General features: G+C 55.4%; 1 protein-coding gene across 5 annotated transcripts in view; it reads right to left on the reverse strand.

The window, feature by feature from the left end:
- Positions 1-4,561: 4,561 nt before the first annotated feature.
- LOC137846115 (uncharacterized) overlaps positions 4,562-17,771 on the reverse strand; it is a 42,933-nt gene continuing 29,723 nt past the window's right edge. For 2 of the 5 annotated variants that reach the window (XM_068663813.1, XM_068663811.1), the window contains 2 exons: positions 4,942-4,986; positions 4,562-4,843 (listed from right to left, as the gene is read on the reverse strand). In XM_068663813.1, coding sequence (XP_068519914.1) covers positions 4,572-4,843; positions 4,942-4,986 — 317 coding nt within the window. In that variant the 3' untranslated portion in view covers positions 4,562-4,571. Of the gene's footprint in view, positions 4,844-4,941; positions 4,987-5,505; positions 5,800-5,981; positions 6,039-6,238; positions 7,304-17,771 lie in introns of those variants that run through there. The other 3 variants (XM_068663812.1, XM_068663814.1, XM_068663816.1) reach the window with 3 other exon arrangements.

Consider the following 17,771-nt stretch of genomic DNA (forward strand, 5'->3'; position numbering starts at 1 on the left):
AACCCTCTGTGCCCCAAGGTGCAGCTGCTGGCGTGACCACCCAGGACATCGGCAGCTCCCCAGGTGAGGTTGAGCATGGGGATGGGTGACTGAAGAGAGGTGTGTGTGGGGTGGTGATGGCAAGGGAGAGGGAATTTGTTCTCTTTGTTTGAGCTCCTGGGAAGGAATCACTTCCCTGCATGGAACACAAAGCATTTTGTGTCCAGTTCTGGGATTCCCTGTTCAGGAGGGGCATAGAACTACTGGAGAGAGTCCAGAGGAGGTCTTAAAATATGATCAGAGGACCGGAGCCAAGAGAACTGAGCCTGTATAGCCTGGAAAAAAGGAGACTGAGGGGAGACCTCATCCGTGTCTATAAATATCTGAGGGGAGGGTGTTGAGAGAATGGAGCTGGTCTCTTTTCGGTTTTGTCCAGGAAAAGAGCGAGAGACAATGGTCTCAAATTGAAGCACAGAAAGTTCCATCTGAATATGAGGGGCATTTCTTTACTGGGAGGGTGACAGAGCACTGGAACAGGCTGCCCAGAGACGCTGTGGAGTCTCCTCTGTAGATATTCCAAATCCACCTGGATGCCATTCTGTGCAGTCTGTCCCAGCTGATCCTGCTCAGCACAAGGCTGGACTCCATGACTTTCAGAGGTCCCTTTCAACTTTGGCCATTCTGTGATTGTGTGATCCTCTAGCCCTCCAAATCACAGAGAGATGAGAGTGGTGGTGTTAAATAACAGGCACACCTCTGCCATGTCGTTTTTAATCATTCAGAAAAGCATTTAGACACTGGATCTGTAGTGGTCCAGGTTGGCTCAGATACCACGGACAATTTTGTGACTCCCCTGGGGATGGTGCTGGCTGTTGGTGGGGGGATGTGGCCACGGGGCTGAGGCTCATTCTGAGAAAGAGGTGGGTGCACTGTAGAGGCTAAGCCTGTCCTTTTATCCTGCCAGACTATGTGGCGAGTTCCCCAGCAAGTCCATCACCCACAGGTGAGTGATTCCCACCTACACCCCCAGAAACCCGAGCATTGGGAGTGGGAGTGCTGTGCTTTCTTCCCCAGTGCATGGGGACAAGCAGGAGCTTCACCAGGCAGGAGCTGTGCCAGCTGCATGGGCACGTCCTGCACCCTGCCTCTCCCCATCACACCCCGCTGCCCTCACACCCTCTGTCCCCCAGCTCCAAATTCCCGGATCCCACACGCCCTCCCCACAGGCACGGCGCTGGCAGTGGCGGCCGTCGGCCTCGTCCTCCTGGCTGCAGGCAGCTGGTTTGTCATCAGGAAAGGTGAGGGAGTGGGGGAAAGTGGGAGGAAAGGCTGAGGCTGTGGTGGTCCAGCTGCGGGACTGGTGCACTAGGAAATGCAGTGGGGGGAACCTGGGGGTGCGCAGCTGGGGCAGACGGTGCCTGGGGGCAATGGCTGTGTGCAGCCCAGCTGGGGAGGCTGCTGAGAGAGTTGAGGAGCTTCAGCCTTCGTCCCCCAGTCCCGAGATGGGAGCCAGGGCTGGGCAGCACCTTGGCCTGTGCGCCTCAGCCCCTGTTCTTCTTTCAGGTGCCTGCAGAGGGAGATGCCCAAGGTGAGCACCAAGGGCTGCTGGCTGTGGGGTATTGGGGAGGGAACTGGGGGCATGGCAGGGCCCTGGGGTGCTGCATGACCAGGGGCAGATTTGTCCTTCTGTGTGACTGCATTCCCTGTGCAGAAGGCATGGGAGAAGTGGCTTGCTGTGGGATGGACTTCAGCTGAATCCTGGAAGGATTATAGCATCATCCATGGGAATGGCCCAAATGGCCCTGTGCTTCTTTGTGGCAGTGGTGCTGCAGACCTTCAGGACATTTTTTCTCTCCTCTCTCTAGGCCTCTGTGTGGTGCTGGCAGTGCTCAGGACTCTTCTGCTGACCCCAGCCATTTCTGTAAGTGCCAGTCCCTTCTTCACCCTTCTCCTCTAGGCACTGTGTGAAGTGCTGATGCCTTTGCCATGGCAAGCTGTAGCCATGGGAGCTACTGTGGTGAGGGGTGGGAAAGCCCTACCTGCTGTGTGTGGCTGGACACTAACTCAGGTTCTCCCTCCAGATGCCAACGTGGATGAGATGGGCAGAGTGAAGGTGAGTTCAGCCCAAGCCCAGCCTTCCAGGCTGAGCGTGCACGTGATGGTTGTGAGAGGGCAGGCTGTTGGAGAGCAAATGGAAGCCAAAAGTGCATCCGAATGCAGGAGCCTGGGAGCTTCGCGTGGCTGTGCTCTGGCTGAATCTCCCTCCTTCCATGCTCCCAGCATTTTCCCATGGTGGGCACCGCCAGAGCAAGTCCACATCTTGTTCTCCCTTGTGTTTTGCAGCTCTCTCAATCCAACTGCTCTCAACACCCACTGCATGCCTAAAGCTGAGCAAGTGAGAGGTGATGCAGCTGGTTCTCTGAGAGGCAGAGAGCATTGGGGAAAGCCGTGCTGATCTGCGAGCTCTGAATAAAGCCACCTCAAACAGGAAGGAGCTGGTGTAGTTCTTCTCGGCAAGGTCTGTCTGCAAGGCTCTTCACATCCCTTCAGATCGATACCACCAGCCCTTTGTGTATCGGTGTCTGTCTGTCTGCTCTGTCACATTTCTGATATGGGTGCATGAGACGGAGGTGCCATCAGGAACACAAAGTCAGAGATGTGTATTTGTCATCAAAGCAAAACCACATCTGCAGTGCACACACACTATTGACACACACATGCGAGGACATCCCTGCAGTGATATCTGCCCATGTAGGTCAAAAATGGGCATCTCCGTAGGTGGGTAGAATAACATTCCCATGAAATTATAATGCAATTTAGGTTTACACGACATCCACTGAGCACAGCAAGATGTTTTCTTTTATTCAGAAAAAATCAATGCACTCACAGTAAGATTTGGTATAGCTCATATATTTTAGAAGTATTTATGTCTTGTAGATGGAGGTATGAGTCCTATATCGTCTTGGCTAGACACTCACAGCCCTTCCCTGTGACAAAAAAAAAGAAAAGAAACAAAGAAGACCAAAGTGCAACCCCAGCTCCACGTTATGGCTGCACAAGCCCTCTTGAACAGAGCAAAGGTATCTGTGGACAAGGCTCCTGTGCCCTTGCCCTGTGGCAGCTCTATCGGGTCTGGGTGTGGGTCACCGTGGCATACGTTGTGGTGTCGCTCATGTGCTGCACAGGACCAGGCTTTAGGGAGAAATGAAACCCTGTTACTTCAGCTGCTGACTGTGAGCCCTGCACAATGTGCGGGCACCAGGTTGCAGAATTGCAGAAAGGAGCTGTGCACAGCTGTGCCATGACTCACCCTGTCCCGTCGAACATGGGCGATGGTGGAGTCTGTGGGGGCAAAAAAAACACACCATGATCCCTTGCTGCCTGTTGGTGGAGGGCTGAAACTCACACTGACCTTGGGCAGCAGCTGCATGTGGTCAGCTCTCAAAGCCCGGCCACATTTCCTCTCCCATCACCCTGAACTGGGATGAAAATTAAGCAGCAGCGATGGAGCAGAGATGCTGAGGTTTTGGTGTATTTCCAGCTTTCTGTGGAATCTCCTCTCTTTGCACAGCCAGCACACCTTGCGAGCTGCTCTGTGCAAGCGTGGGTAAACAAGGTTGTGCTGCAACTTGAGTGAGGTGCAAGTAGGGTGGGGATATATATATAGCCTGTCACCCAACCACAACATCCTCCCTTGACTGCTGTCTGTGGTTTCAGAGCAAGCTCTAAAATGCTTTCCCCACCAGGGCAAGGAGCCACATCTTTCATTGCTGCGCGGTGCTTTTTGCTTCTCTGAGCAGAAATTCCTCTGACAGGAAACTGAAGAAAGGACAAAAGCAGAGGCTGGAGCAGGGGAATTGAAGCCTGGGGCTGGAGCTGGTGTGGAAGGAACCCCCACGCAAATGGGCTTTGTCCCTGGGAGCACTGGGATGCTGCCATGTCCCTTGTGCAGGCAGCAGCCATACTCTGCATGCAAGGAATAAGCAGGACATGAGGTGCTGGAGAGAAACCTGGCCTTGATGAACGGGCAGGGATTTTGTATGTCCCAGTGGGAAATGAAGTGGTGGGATTGCACAGGGAATGTACAAGCAGGGGTGACCATGGTCAGAGGGGCATGTGGCTTCCCCCAAGGGAGGAGGTAGTACTCACACTGGACTTCGCCTTTGCTGGTGTCTTCCATCTGTGGTCTGCCAACGTGCTGATGCCTGGAGAGGAATGGAATCATTCTGGAGTGTATATTTGTGGACAAGAGGCACAGTGAGAAACTCTTTCGGGTGGTGCTTTCCTACATGAGGTATGGAGCTGAAATCCACGCCTTGACAAACCCCGTCCTCCATGCCCCAGCACAGGGAATGCAGCCACACACACACAGAGAATGCTGCTCCTGCTCAGGAAGCACCCCACGACCTCAATATGCCCCCAACTACCTCCCCCATACCCCACAGCCAGCAGCCCTTGGTGCTCACCTTCGGCATCTCCCTCTGCACGCACCTGCAAGAAGAACAGGGGCTGAGGTGCACAGGCCAAGGTGCTGCCCAGCCCTGGCTCCCATCTCAGGGCTGGGGGATGAAGGCTGAAGCTCCCCAGCTCCCTCAGGAGCCTTCCCAGCTGGGCTGCCCACAGCCATCGCCCCCAGGCACCGTCTGGCCCAGCCGCACACACCCAGGTTTCCCCCCACCGCCTTTCCTAGCGCACCAGTCCCGCAGCAGGACCCCCACAGCCTCAGGCTTCCCTCCTTCTTCTCCCTCTCCCTCACCTTTCCTGATGGCAAACCAGCTGCCTGCAGCCAGGAGGACGAGGCCGACGGCCGCCACTGCCAGCACCGTGCCTGTGGGGAAGGTGTGTGGGATCCGGGCATGTGGAGCTGGGGGACAGAGGGTGTGAGTGCAGCGGGGTGTGATGGGGAGAGGTAGGGAGCAGGACGTGCCCATGTAAACCGCACACCCTCATGCTTGTCCTCACCTTTGGAGCTGTGGATATCAGTGGTGGTCTCACCAGCACCTGCACCTTTGGGCAAAAGGGGTTTTTCTTAGTGGGGCCAAGACCTGGCACGCCGCCACACCCGACTCCTTTTTCTTCCTGTTTGTTCTTGCTGAGCTGGCACCTTTCTGTGTCTCAAGCCAGCACCACTGTGGTCTCCATTCTGGAACCATCCCACACTGTTGCTGATGTACAGGCTATAGCCTGTCTCATGACAATCACACCACTTCCCCTGCCATAGGCTCATCAATGTACAGGGCAGATCTTGGAACATGCCAGGCTGAACCCAGGGTCCATCAACATCCCCAGCTCTTGCTCTCTCTGCATGGGAACTGCACAGCCCCATGCCTCGGCTGAGCTGCTGCTGCAGGGATGGGGACAGCCCTTGAGAGCAGCTTTCTCTCTGTAGGGGCTGCCTCTGAAGAGAGGGAACACTCCTGAGGGGGAACCATCCCAGAGCCATGCCCTGCCTGCTGCAGCACACAGCTCCAGCCCCAGCAGTTTTCTGAAAACTTCTACTCTCACCACCCTAAGGCCGTGTCTCACCTGCCACAGACAAGGTCTGGGGAGCACTGAGAGCAGAGTTCCTCACATAGTTTTTCTTGTTCCTCTGCTGGTACCCACACGTGTACGTCCCAGCACTTCTGGAGGTGATGTTCAGGACCAGAGTGTAGATGAGCCTGCCCTGCTGGGCTTTCAGGATGAACTCCTCCAGCCCATTCTTGCAGAAGACAACTCGTGTAGGAGGAAACTGCTCATCGAGGATACATTGAAGCAGCACTATTTCCCCCTCCTTGGCACTGGAAGCATTGAGGTACAGGACTGGAGTCTGGTCGTTACCTGGAGAGAAGGCAGAGGGATTCCCCAGGCAAGCATTAGTGATGGCCAGGTGGCAAAACCAACTGCATGCCAAGGCTGGAAGAATCTGCTCTCCTGGGGCTTCACAGGGGGAACTGCGAGGGAATAACCCCCTTCTCTCTTCCCACCTCCTTCCCCAGGACACGTTCATTTTTGGGACCCACCTCCATGCACCTGAAATCCTTGAGAGCTGCAGATGTCCTCGGTGATCACGCCAGTACCTGCAGCATGGGGCAGAGAGAGCTTTGCTTAGAGGGGTCATGGCCTCCTGCTTTCCCCCAAACAACGATGCCCCACAGTGCTGCACGCCTGCCCCACACACGCTATCCGCAACTTCCCCTGTACCCACCACGGATCTATCCTGCCCCCAGCAGCAGCCCTCCAGCCCTCAGCCCCAACACCGAGCAATGCCCCAACTCACAGAGGGCCAGCAGCAGGACGGCAGGACCAGAAGGAGACAGCCTTGCCCATGGCACCTGCCGTAGCATCATTTTGGCGCTGCTTTTGGGGAGCACCGTCTGCTTCGAGTTTCTGCTTTGCTCTGAGCTGGGGACGGTGGGACAGAGGCTTGTAGCGCAGCTGGGATCTGCCCTGTGGGCTTTCTGTGGCCGCCTGAGCCTGGCCCACAGCCAGAGGCTCTCTTCAATGAGTAACCTGCCTCAGCCCCTGCTACATCCGCTGCTTTTGTTGAGCTCCCGCTGTTATTTCTGTCCTCTCACACACTGCAACTCTTGCTGTTTTTACCTGTATCTCAAGGGCAGTATTCTTCCTACATGGCCTCCTGTCCCTTTTCCCTTTGCCAGATTTGTCTCGTAGTTTTGCAACTTTCCAATAATCTAGGAAGCATGTACAGCTTCTCCCAAATACATTTCTGTCCCTTCCACGGCTGCATCCCCTGCCGATGCTCAGCCTCTGTACTGTTGCTTGTGCAATGCTGTGCAGCCTGAGCCCCTCTGCCAGCCAGTGGTACTATTATCATCACTGTTGTTAATATTATTGTTGTAATAAATGGCTCAGTCTTCAAAATAGGACTATAATCAAAGTTTACAATTTATTAAAGGAATAGAGGTAAGCAAAGAGCGCTGGGTGCACCAGCAGCCTCTGCTCCACCAAGGTGCACACCGGTTACATCAAGCAGCTGATTTTTATGCTCTAGGCTAATACATATTCATAACCACTTCTGAAAAACCAGGGTTATTATAATTAGTTTCCGGAATCCAAACCCTCCAACTGGAGCATGCGTATCAGTCTCTGGTGGTCCCTCTGGGAGTCTGTCATGCTGAAGGCTCCTAGTCTTCCTCCCTCTTGTCCTTCTCCTTTGTCCTACTTGGCTGGATGTCAGAGACTTGTACAGAGTCCCCTGCAAGCTTTGTCTTTTAGTCGTTCTTCACCTTTCCCCTTCTCCTTAATCTCCTGGCCAGATATGAGAGACTTGCATAGAGTCCCATGCAATAGTCATAATAGTTAGCAGTTATTCTGAACACCCTCCCCCCCGTCCCCCGAGATATTAGAGACTTCAAGGAAAAGCCTACAAATACATTTCCCTTCAAGCTCTCTATTGACACGAATTGCTGGAGCATTCCTTTGCAAGATGCAAGAACGATATACATTAACCACTCTTGGTTAATGTATATTAACCAAGTCATTAACCAGATGAGCCTGGACACTGCTCCTCTCAGCAAATCCCTCTCTGCCTTTTGGTACAGGTAGCAGCATGAGCTCCCAGGACATCTGCAGCTTCCCAGGTACTCGTGAGTCCTTCCCTCCCACACCCAGGGCACTTGGAAACCCAACCACTGTGAGCTCTGCCCTATGGCAGCCCTTCACTGCTGTATCTCCTGCAGGGGATCTCCAAGCTCCTGCTCTCCAAATGAACTCAACTTCTGCTCAGCCAGATACCACAGTTGTGCTCCAGTGTATTCTCCATGTGGTGTCACATGCAAGACGAATCATCTTCTGTAAGGATGGGATGGAGGCGTACAGCCAGAAAGCCCATCAAGGGCAGCTGAGCTATTCCGTGGTCCTGAACATCACATCAGGAAATGCAGGAAGATATACCTGTGGGTACCAGGCACTGAATGAGAAGAAACATATGAGTTCTGCCCTCAGTGCTGGCCAAATCCTGGATGTCCCTGGTGAGTCATGGACCCGGGCTGGACTGGTGAGAAGGGACAGAGGCCCTTGCCACTACATGGCTGTGCTGAGAGTGGAGTTGTGTGCTGCAGCAGGCTCTGGGGTGGTTCCCTCACGGGAGTGTTCCCTCTCCTCAGAGGCAACCATGAGAGGAAACTGCTCTGAAGGGATCCCCGTGTTCCTGCAGCATCACCTCTGCTGCAGACATGGGGCTGTGCAGGGCCCAGGCACAGGGAACAAGGGCTGGGGATGTGGATGAATGCTGGGTTGAGCCAGGGATGCTCCAAGGTCTGCCCTGTGCATTGATGAGCCTATGGCAGGGCAAGTGGGATGACTGTCATGAGCTCTGCAAGGACACAGCAGTGAGGACATGGCAAGGACCCAGCAGCAGGGACATGGGCACAAGCATGTGGGTGCCCCAGCTCTCACTCCCTCTAAGCAAAACCCTCTGTGCCCCAAGGTGCAGGTGCTGGCGTAACCACCCAGGATATCGGAAGCTCCCCAGGTGAGGTTGAGCTTGGGGATGGGTGACTGAAGAGAGGTGTGTGTGGGGTGGTGATGGCAAGGGAGATGAAATTTGTTCCCTTGGCGAGAGCTCCTGGGAAGCAATCGTTTCCCTGCATGGAACACAAAGCATTTTGTGCCCAGTTCTGGGATTCCCTGTTCAGGAGGGGCATAGAACTACTGGAGAGAGTCCAGAGGAGGGCTGCAAAGATGGTCAGAGGTCTAGAGCTGAGAGAACTGAGCCTGTTTAGCCTGGAAAAGAGGAGACTGAGGGGAGACCTCATCCATACCTATAAATATCTGAGGGAAGGGTGTTGAGAGCTGGTCTCTTTTCAGTTGTGCCCAGGGAAAGGGTGAGAGGCAACAGGCCCAAATGGGAGCGCAGAAAGTTCCATCTGAATATGAGGGGCATTTCTTTACAGGGAGGGTGACAGAGCACTGGAACAGGCTGCCCAGAGAGGTTGTGGAGTCTCCTCTGGAGATTTTCCAAATCCACCTGGATGCCATTCTGTGCAAGGTGCTCTAGGTGATCCTGCTCAGCAGAAGGCTGGACTCCATGACTTTCAGAGGTCCCTTCCAACCTTGGCCATTCTGTGATTGTGGGATCCTCTAGCACCAAGAATCACAGACAGATGAGAGTGGTGGTGCCATATTTAATGGGCAGGCACACCTTGGCCAAGCTATACTTAACCACTCACGAGGGAATTTAGACAGCAGATCCATGGGGGCCCATGTTGGCACAACAGCCGCGGGCACTTTTATGCCTCCCCTGGGGATGGTGCTGGCTGTCGGTGGAGGGATGTGGCCATGGGGCTGAGGCTCATTCTGGGAAGGATCTGGGTGCACTGTAGACACTAAGCCTGTCCTTTTATCCTGCCAGGCAATGTGGTGAGTTCCCCAGCAAGTCCATCACCCCCAGATGAGTGATTCCCTCCTGCACCCCCAGAAACCCGAGCATGGGGAGTGGGCGTGCTGTGCTGCCTTCCGAAGGGCATGGGGACAAGCAGGAGCTTTACCAGGCAGGAGCTGTGCCAGCTGCAGGGGCACCTCCTGCTCCCTGCCTCGCCCCATCATACCCCATTGCCCTCACAACCTCTGTCCCCCAGCTCCACATAACTGGATCCCACACGCCCTCCCCACAGGCATGGCGCTGGCAGTGGCGGCCGTCGGCCTCGTCCTCCTGTCTGCAGGCAGCTGGTTTTCCATCAGGAAAGGTGAGGGAGTGGGGGAATGTGGGGAAAAGGCTGAGGCCATGGAGGTCCTGCTATGGGGCTGGTGCAGTGGCAGAGGAGTTGGGGGGAACCTGGGGGTGTGCAGCTGGGGGAGACGGTGCCTGGGAGTGATGGCTGTGGGCAGCCCAACTGGGGAGGCTGCTGAGGGAGCTGGGGAGCTTCAGCCTTTGTCCCCCAGCCCCGAGATGGGAGCCAGGGCTGGTCAGCACCTTGGCCTGTGCACCTCAGCCCCTGTTCTTCTTGCAGGTGCGTGCAGAGGGAGATGCCCAAGGTGAGCACCAAGGGCTCCTTCCTTTGGGGTATTGGGGAGGGATTTGGGGGCATGGCGGGGCTGTCGGGTGCTCCTTGGCAGGGGCAGCATTCTCTGTGTGTGTGTGGCTGCATTCCCTGTGCTGGAAACAGGGAGGATGGGGCTTGCTATTTGCTGCACTCCAGTTCACCACATGATGTAGGAAAGCACAACCCAAGTGCGTTTCTCATGTGGCAACCTCACCACAAATGCACACCGAACAACCATTCCATTCCTCTACAGGCAGCAGCAGGTTGACAGACCACAGATGGAAACCATAGACCATGGCGAAGTCACATGTGAGTACTACCTCCTCCACTGGCGGAATCCTACACCCGTCTCAGGTGGAATCCCACCACTTCATTTCCCACTGGGACATACAAAATCCCTGCCCGTTCATCAAGGCCAGGTTTCCCTCCAGCACCTCATGTCCTGCTTCTTCCTTGCATGCAGGGTGTGGCTGCTGGCTGCACAAGGGACATGGCAGCATCCCAGTGCTCCCAGGGACAAAGCCCATTTGCCTGGGGGGTCCTTCCACACCAACTCCAGCCCCAGGCTGCATTTCCCCTGCTTCAGCCTCTGCTTTTGTCCTTTCTTCAGTTTCTCTTCAGTGTCATTTCTGCTTCAAGAACTACACAAAGCACATCACAGCAATGAAAGATGTGGCTCTGTTTCCTTGCACTGCTGGGGAAAACATATTATAGCTCATTCTGAAACCAAAGGCAGTAGCCAAGGGAGGATGTTGTGGTTGGGTGACAGGCTACAGATATATACCTACCTGACGTGCACTTAGCTTGAGTTGCAGCTTGACCTTTTTTACCCACGCTTGCACAGCGCATTTTGCAAGGTGTGCTGGCTGTACAAAGAGAGGCAAGGCCACAGAAAGCTGGAAATACACCAAAACCTCAGCATCTCTGCTCCACTGCTGCTTAGTGCATATCGCAGATCAGGGTGATGGGAGGGGAAATGTGGTCAGGCGTTGAGTGTTAACCCCTGGCAGCTGATGCCCAAAGCTTGTGGGGGTTCACCCCACTCCAATCAGCAAGGGCTCATGGTGTGTTTTTTCCCCACATACTCCACCATAGCCCACGTTCGACGGGACAGGGTGAGTTGTGGCACAGCTGTGCACAGCTCCTTTCTGCACTCCTGCAGCCTGGTGCCCGCACATTGTGCAGGGCTCACAGTCAGCAGCTGAAGTAACAGGGTTTCTTTTCCTCCCTAAAGCCTCGTTCTGTGCAGAAGATGAGCGACACCACGACGTATGCCACGGTGGCCCACACCCAGACCCGATAGCGCTGCCACAGGGCAAGGGCACAGGAGCCTTGCCCACAGCTGCCTTTGCTCTCTTCAAGAGGGCTCATGCAGCTGTAAGGTGGGGCTGGGGTGTGCACTTTGTACTTCCTTGGGGTTTGTTGTCACAGGGAAGGGCTGTGTGTGTCTAGCCAAGACAATGTAGGAATCTCACCTCTACCTACAATACATTAATACTTCTAAAGCATATGAGTTATACCAAATCATAATGTGAGTGTATGTTTTCTGAATAGAAGAAAACAACTCACTGTGCTCAGTGGATTACGTGTACACCTAAATTGCACTATAACTTCGCAGGTGTGTTCTTTTACCCACCCATGGAGATGCACATTTGCACCTGCTGGGACAGATAGGACTGCAGGGATGTGCTGACATGTGTGTGCCAATAGGTGTGTACACTACAGATACGGTTTTGGTTAGATGACAAATAAACATCTCTGACTTGACCTGAGGTGCAGGTGGGAATCACTCTCCTGAGGATGATGGTCCTGCCAGGGAGTTGGACACACTGCCTGGCAGGACAAGGGGACAGGCTGAGAGTCCACGGTGCACCCAGTTCCTTCCCTGAATGAGCCTAAGCCCTCAGGAGCGAGGAACAGCCTTGCAGGTGCCAAGGGCAGTGAAGAAAGAGGGGCAGAGGTGCTCCAGGTGCCGGAGCAGAAGTCCCCTGCGGCCTGTGGTGAGGACCATGGTGAAGCAGGATGTCCCCCTGCAGCCCATGGAGTACCACAGTGGAGCAGGGTTCCACGCTGCAGCCCGTGGAGGAGACCACAGTGGAGCAGGTGGCCCTGCACCGACGGAGGCTGCCATCTGTGGAAGACCCCTGCCCGAGCAGATTCTGGGCGGGACCTGTAGCCGTGGAGAGGAGCCGATGCAGGAGCAGGTGACCTGGCAGGAGCTGCTGCCCATAGGGAAGCCAGGTTGGAGCAGTTTACTCCTGAGGGATGGACCCCGTGGTACGGACCCATACCTGGAGCAGCTCTGGAAGAGCTGCTGCCTGTGGGAAGCCCACGCCAGATCAGTTCGTCAAGGACTGCATCCAGTGGGTGGGACCCCACAGCACAGGGGTCGAGAGTGACCGAGAAGGAGTGGCAAAGACGCGCTGTAGACTGACCATAATTCCCATTCCCCCATTCCCCTGCGCCACTCGGAGGGAGGAGGTGGAAGAGGCTGGTTTGGGGGGAAGGTTCTTTTGGTTTCTTTTTTTTTATTTCTCACTTCTCTAGCTCGTTAATAACAGGTAATAAATCTTACTATCTCTCTATGCTGAGCCTCTTTTGCCCTCCATGATAATTACTGCGCCATATCCTCAACCTAATCTCAACCCTGGAGCCCTTTTCATCGTATTTTCTCCCCATTCCTCTTCCAGAAGGCGGATTGAGAGAGCAGTTGTGGTGGAGTTTGGCCACCCATCCAAGTAAAACCACCACAGATGTGCTCAAATGTGTGCCAATTGGTGTGTGCACTGCAGATGTGGTTTTGCTGTGATGACAAATAAACATCTCTGACTTTGTGTTCCTGATGGCACCTCCGTCTCATGCAGCCACACATGGAATGGGACGGAGCAGACAGACAGACACCGAGACACAAAGGGTTGGCGGTGTTGATCTGAAGGGATGTGAAGCACTTGCAGACAGGCCTTGCCGAGAAGAACGACACCAGATCCTTCTTGTTTGGGGTGGCTTTATTCACAGCTCGCAGATCAGCACGGCTTTCCCTAGTGCTCTCTGCCTCTCTCAGAGAACGAGCTGCATCACCTCTCCCTTGCTCAGCTTTTGGCATGCAGTGGATGTAGAGAGCAGCTGGATTAAGAGAACTGCAAAACACAAGGGAGAACAAGGAGTGGCCTTGCTCTGGCGGTGCCCACCATGGGAAAATGCTGGGGGCAAGGAAGGAGGGGGATTCAGCCAGAGCACAGCCACGCAAAGCTCCCAGGCTCCTGCAATCGGATGCACTTCTGGCTTCCATTTTTACCAATAGCCTGCCCTCTTGCAGCCATCACTGCTGGGCTGGGGCTGAACTCACCTTCACTCTGCCCATCTCATCCACGTTGGCATCTGGAGGGAGAACCTGAGTTAGTGTCCAGCCACACACAGCAGGTAGGGCTTACCCTTTCCCCACCACCATTGCCCCACAACCACGGCTTGCTATGGCAAAGGCATCAGTATTTTGCACAGTGCCTAGAGGAGAAGGGTGAAGAAGGGACTGGCACTTACAGAAATGGCTGGGGTTTTCAGAAGAGTCTTGAGCACTGCCAGCATCATGGAGAGGCCTAGAGAGAGGAGAGAAAAAATGTGTAGAGGGTCCGCAGCACCACTGCCACTAAGCAGCACAGAGCCATGTGGGCCATTCCCATGGATGACGCAATAATCCATCTGAGCTTCAGCTGAAGTCTAGCCCACAGCAAACCACTTCTCCCATGTCTGCAGCACAGGGAATGCAGCCATGCACAAGGAGAAATCTGCCCCAGGCCAAGTAGCACCCCAAGGCCCTACCATGGCCCTGACTCTTTCCTATCAGTTGCAAAGCCAGGAGCCTTTAGTGCTCACCTTGGGCATCTCCCTCTGCAGGCACCTGCAAGAAGAACAGGGGCTGAGGTGCACAGGCCAAGGTGCTGCCCAGCCCTGGCTCCCATCTCGGGGCTGGGGGACAAAGGCTGAAGCTCCCCAGCTCCGTCAGCAGCCTCCCCAGCTGGGCTGCCCACAGCCATCGCCCCCAGGCACTGTCTGCCCCAGCTGTGCACCCCCAGGTTCCCCCCACCGCCTTTCCCACTGCACCAGCCCTGCAGCAGGACCCCCACAGCCTCAGCCTTTCCCCCCGCCTTCCCCCTCTCCCTCACCTTTCCTGATGGAAAACCAGCTGCCTGCAGCCAGGAGGACGAGGCCGACAGCCGCCACTGCCAGCACTGTGCCTGTGGGGAGGGTGTGTGGGAGCCGGGGATATGGGGCTGAGGAACAGAGGGTGTGAGGGCAGCGGGGTGTGATGGGGAGAGGCAGGGAGCAGGACGTGCCCGTGCAGCAGCACACCTCCTGCCTGGTGAAGCTCCTGCATGGCCCTGTGCCCTGGGGACAGCACCCTGGAGTGACTGAGACCCATGCTGGTGGTGCTGGGGGTGTAGGAAGGAATCACTCACCTGTGGGTGGTGGAGTTGCTGGGGAACTGACCACATTGCCTGGCAGGACAAAAGGACAGGCTTAGTGTCTACAGTGCACCCAGATCCTTCCCAGAATGAGCCTCAGCCCCACGGGCACATCCCCCCACCGACAGCCAGCACCATCCCCAAGGGAGCTGTGCATGTGCCCAGGACCATTCTGCCAACCTGGGCCCCCATGGATCCAGTGTCTTTTGAGGGATTAGAAATGGCATGGCAGAGCTGCACTGGGGAGGCAGCCTGGCAGCCTGGCAGCACCTTGCTGTGTTCCCTGGGGGTACAGGAGGGAATCACTCACCTGGGGGCAACGGCCTTGCTGAGGAGCTGGACTCACTGCCTGGCAGGAGAAAGGAACAGGATGAGTGTCTGCAGCTTGCCCCGTACTGCCCAGACTAGGCACGTATTTATCTCGTGTCCTGCAACATCCCTGAGCACGTGTGTGTGGGGCAGGGGACACACAGCTCCATGGGCACATCCCCCCACCGACAGCCAACACCATCCCCAGGGAAGGCATAAAAGTGCCGAAAAAACACACTATTGTTGAGTATCCTAAACATTTCAGGGCACACGCCCTCGTCTGCTTCACAAAGTCTATCTATTGTGTAGATGCTGATGCAGGGACAGGGGCAGCCCTTGAGAGCAGCTTTCTCTCAAGGGGCTCCCTTGGAGGAGAGGGAACACTCCCAAGGGGGAACCACCCCAGAGCCATGCCCTGCCTGCTGTAGCACACAGCACCAGCCTCAGCACAGCCATGTGGTGGCAAGTGCCCGTGTCCCTTCTGCTACCACCACACTGGGGCCGTGTCTCACCTGGTACAGACAGGGTCTGGGGAGCACTGAGAGCAGAGTTCCTCACCCAGTTGCTCTCGTTCCTCTGCTGGTACCCACACTTGTACGTCCCAGCACTTCTGGAGGTGATGTTCAGGACCAGAGCATAGATGACCTTGCCCTGCTGGGCTTTCAGGCTGAACTCCTCCTGCCCATTCTTGCAGAAGACAACTCGCGTAGCAGGAAACTGCCAATCAATGGCACACTGAAAGAGAATTATTTCCCCCTCCTTGGCACTGGAAGCGTTGAGGTACAGGACTGGAGTCTGGTCGTTACCTGGAGAGAAGGCAGAGGGATTCCCCAGGCAAGCGTTAGTGATTGCTGGGTGGCAAAACCAACTGCATGCCAAGGCTGGAAGAATCTGCTGTCCTGGGGTTTCCAGGGGGAATTGTGAGGGAATAATCCCCTTCTCTCTTCCCATCTCCTTCCCCAGGACATGTTCATTTTTGGGACCCACCTCCATGCTCCTGCAATCCCGGAGAGCTGCAGATGTCCTGGGTGGTCACGCCAGCACCTGCAGCATGGTGCAGAGAGGGCTTTGCTTAGAGGGGCAGAGACCCAGCTCACCCCCACCTCCCTGCTCACATCCCAGTTTCTGAGTCCTGCCTGAACAGGGGACTCCCCACCCGCACATTTCCAATTGCGATTTGCTTCATCTGCACACTTGGCACCATCCCAAGCCTGGTCTGGATGTGCTTTATATTCCCGTATGAGTGCCCAGGATCTCTAAGGAATCCAGCATCCTGAACGTCTCACACAAAAGCTCCAGACAAACTTTTAGTACTGGAGAAGTGTGCCCCTTTCTCAGATCTGCATCGTAGCTGGAGGAAGCAATCTCAACCCGTCCTTCCCCAGACGCAACTGTGTCCTGCAGTTCTGCATGCCTGCCCCGCACAGAGGGGCAGTGACCTCCTGCCTTCCCCAAAACAACTCTGCCCTGCAGTTAAGCACGACTGTATCGCACACACTGTCCCCATCCTCCCCTGTGCCCACCACGGGCCTGTCCTGCCCCCAGCAGCAGCCCTCCAGCCCTCAGCCCCCACACCCAGCAATGCCCCAACTCACAGAGTGTCAACAGCAGCAGGACGGCAGGGCCAGAAGGAGACAGCCTTGCCCATGGCGCCTGCCCCAGCATCTTCTGGGGCACTGCTTTTGGGGATCAGCGTCTGCTTCAGGTATCTGCTTTGCTCTGAGCTGGGAGCGGTGGGGCAGAGGGTTGCAGTGCAGCTGGGACCTGTGCTGTGGGCTTGCTGTGGCCGCCTGAGCCTGGCCCACACTGAGCGTCTCTCATCAGTGACGGCCATGCCTCAGCCCCTGCTACATCCGCTGCTTTTGTTGAGGACCCGCTGTTATTTTTGTCCTCTCGCATACTGCAGCATGCTCTGTTTGTCTGTTTTTTCCTGTGTCTCAGGGGCAGCATCTTCCTTGCAAAGCCCTCCTGCCTTTTGTCCCCATGTTCTTTGCCTTCTTCTGACCAGGTCACTCCGCTTTTCTTCAATCTCCATACCAATAGTTGTGCCAGGGGCATCCTGCACCAAGGTCAAAGTGACTTGAGAGCTCTGGGGCAGTTGCCAAGGCTGTGGGAAGATCTCTCCTTCATCCCATTGATGAATGTTGGTGAATCATCTTATGAAGAACTCTCAGGGAGTCTCAGCTGGGGCCATAGTGCTGCCAGCACAGCACTGTGGGAGCCATCTGCACCCACTGGTCTTCAACTCTCTTGGGCATGACTGCCCATCACTCTTGTTTTCATTTGGAGGATCATGGGCTTCTAATCCTCAACAGCCCCGCTCCAGAAGTCCAGAGGATGACCTCAGCTTTCTCCTGGTCTTTCCTGCCAGAGGCTCACAGCCAGGCCTTGTTCCCTGCCTGCAGTGCAGCACCAGAGGCAGAGCTGGGCCTGTGCGCATGGGCCCAAGGGCTCCCACCACAGCCTTTTGGACGTCCACTTCATCTCTTCCCACTTCACAGAATCACAGAATCACAGAATTTCTAGGTTGGAAGAGACCTCAAGATCATCGAGTCCAACCTCTGACCTACCACTAAGAGTCCCCACTAAACCATATCCCTAAGCTCATCTAAACGTCTTTTAAAGACTTCCAGGGATGGTCACTCCACCACCTCCCTGGGCAGCCTGTGCTAACAACCCTTTCAGTAAAGAAGTTCTTCCTAACATCTAACCTCAAACTCCCCTGGTGCAACTTAAGCCCATTCCCCCTCGTCCTGTCACCAGGCACGTGGGGGAACAGACCAATCCCCACCGCTACAGCCTCGTTTAAGGTATCTAGGGAGAGTGATAAGGTCGCCCCCGAGCCTCCTTTTCTCCAGGCTGAACAAGCCCAGCTCCCTCAGCCGCTCCTCGTAGGACTTGTTCTCCAGGCCCCTCACCAGCTTCGTCGCCCTTCTCTGGACTCTCTCAAGCCCCTCGATGCCCTTCTTGTAGCGAGGGGCCCAAAACTGAATACAGTACTCGAGGTGCGGCCTCACCAGAGCCGAGTACAGGGGGA

Source organism: Anas acuta, chromosome 30 (genome assembly GCF_963932015.1).
Source record: "Anas acuta chromosome 30, bAnaAcu1.1, whole genome shotgun sequence".
NCBI lineage: Eukaryota > Metazoa > Chordata > Aves > Anseriformes > Anatidae > Anas > Anas acuta.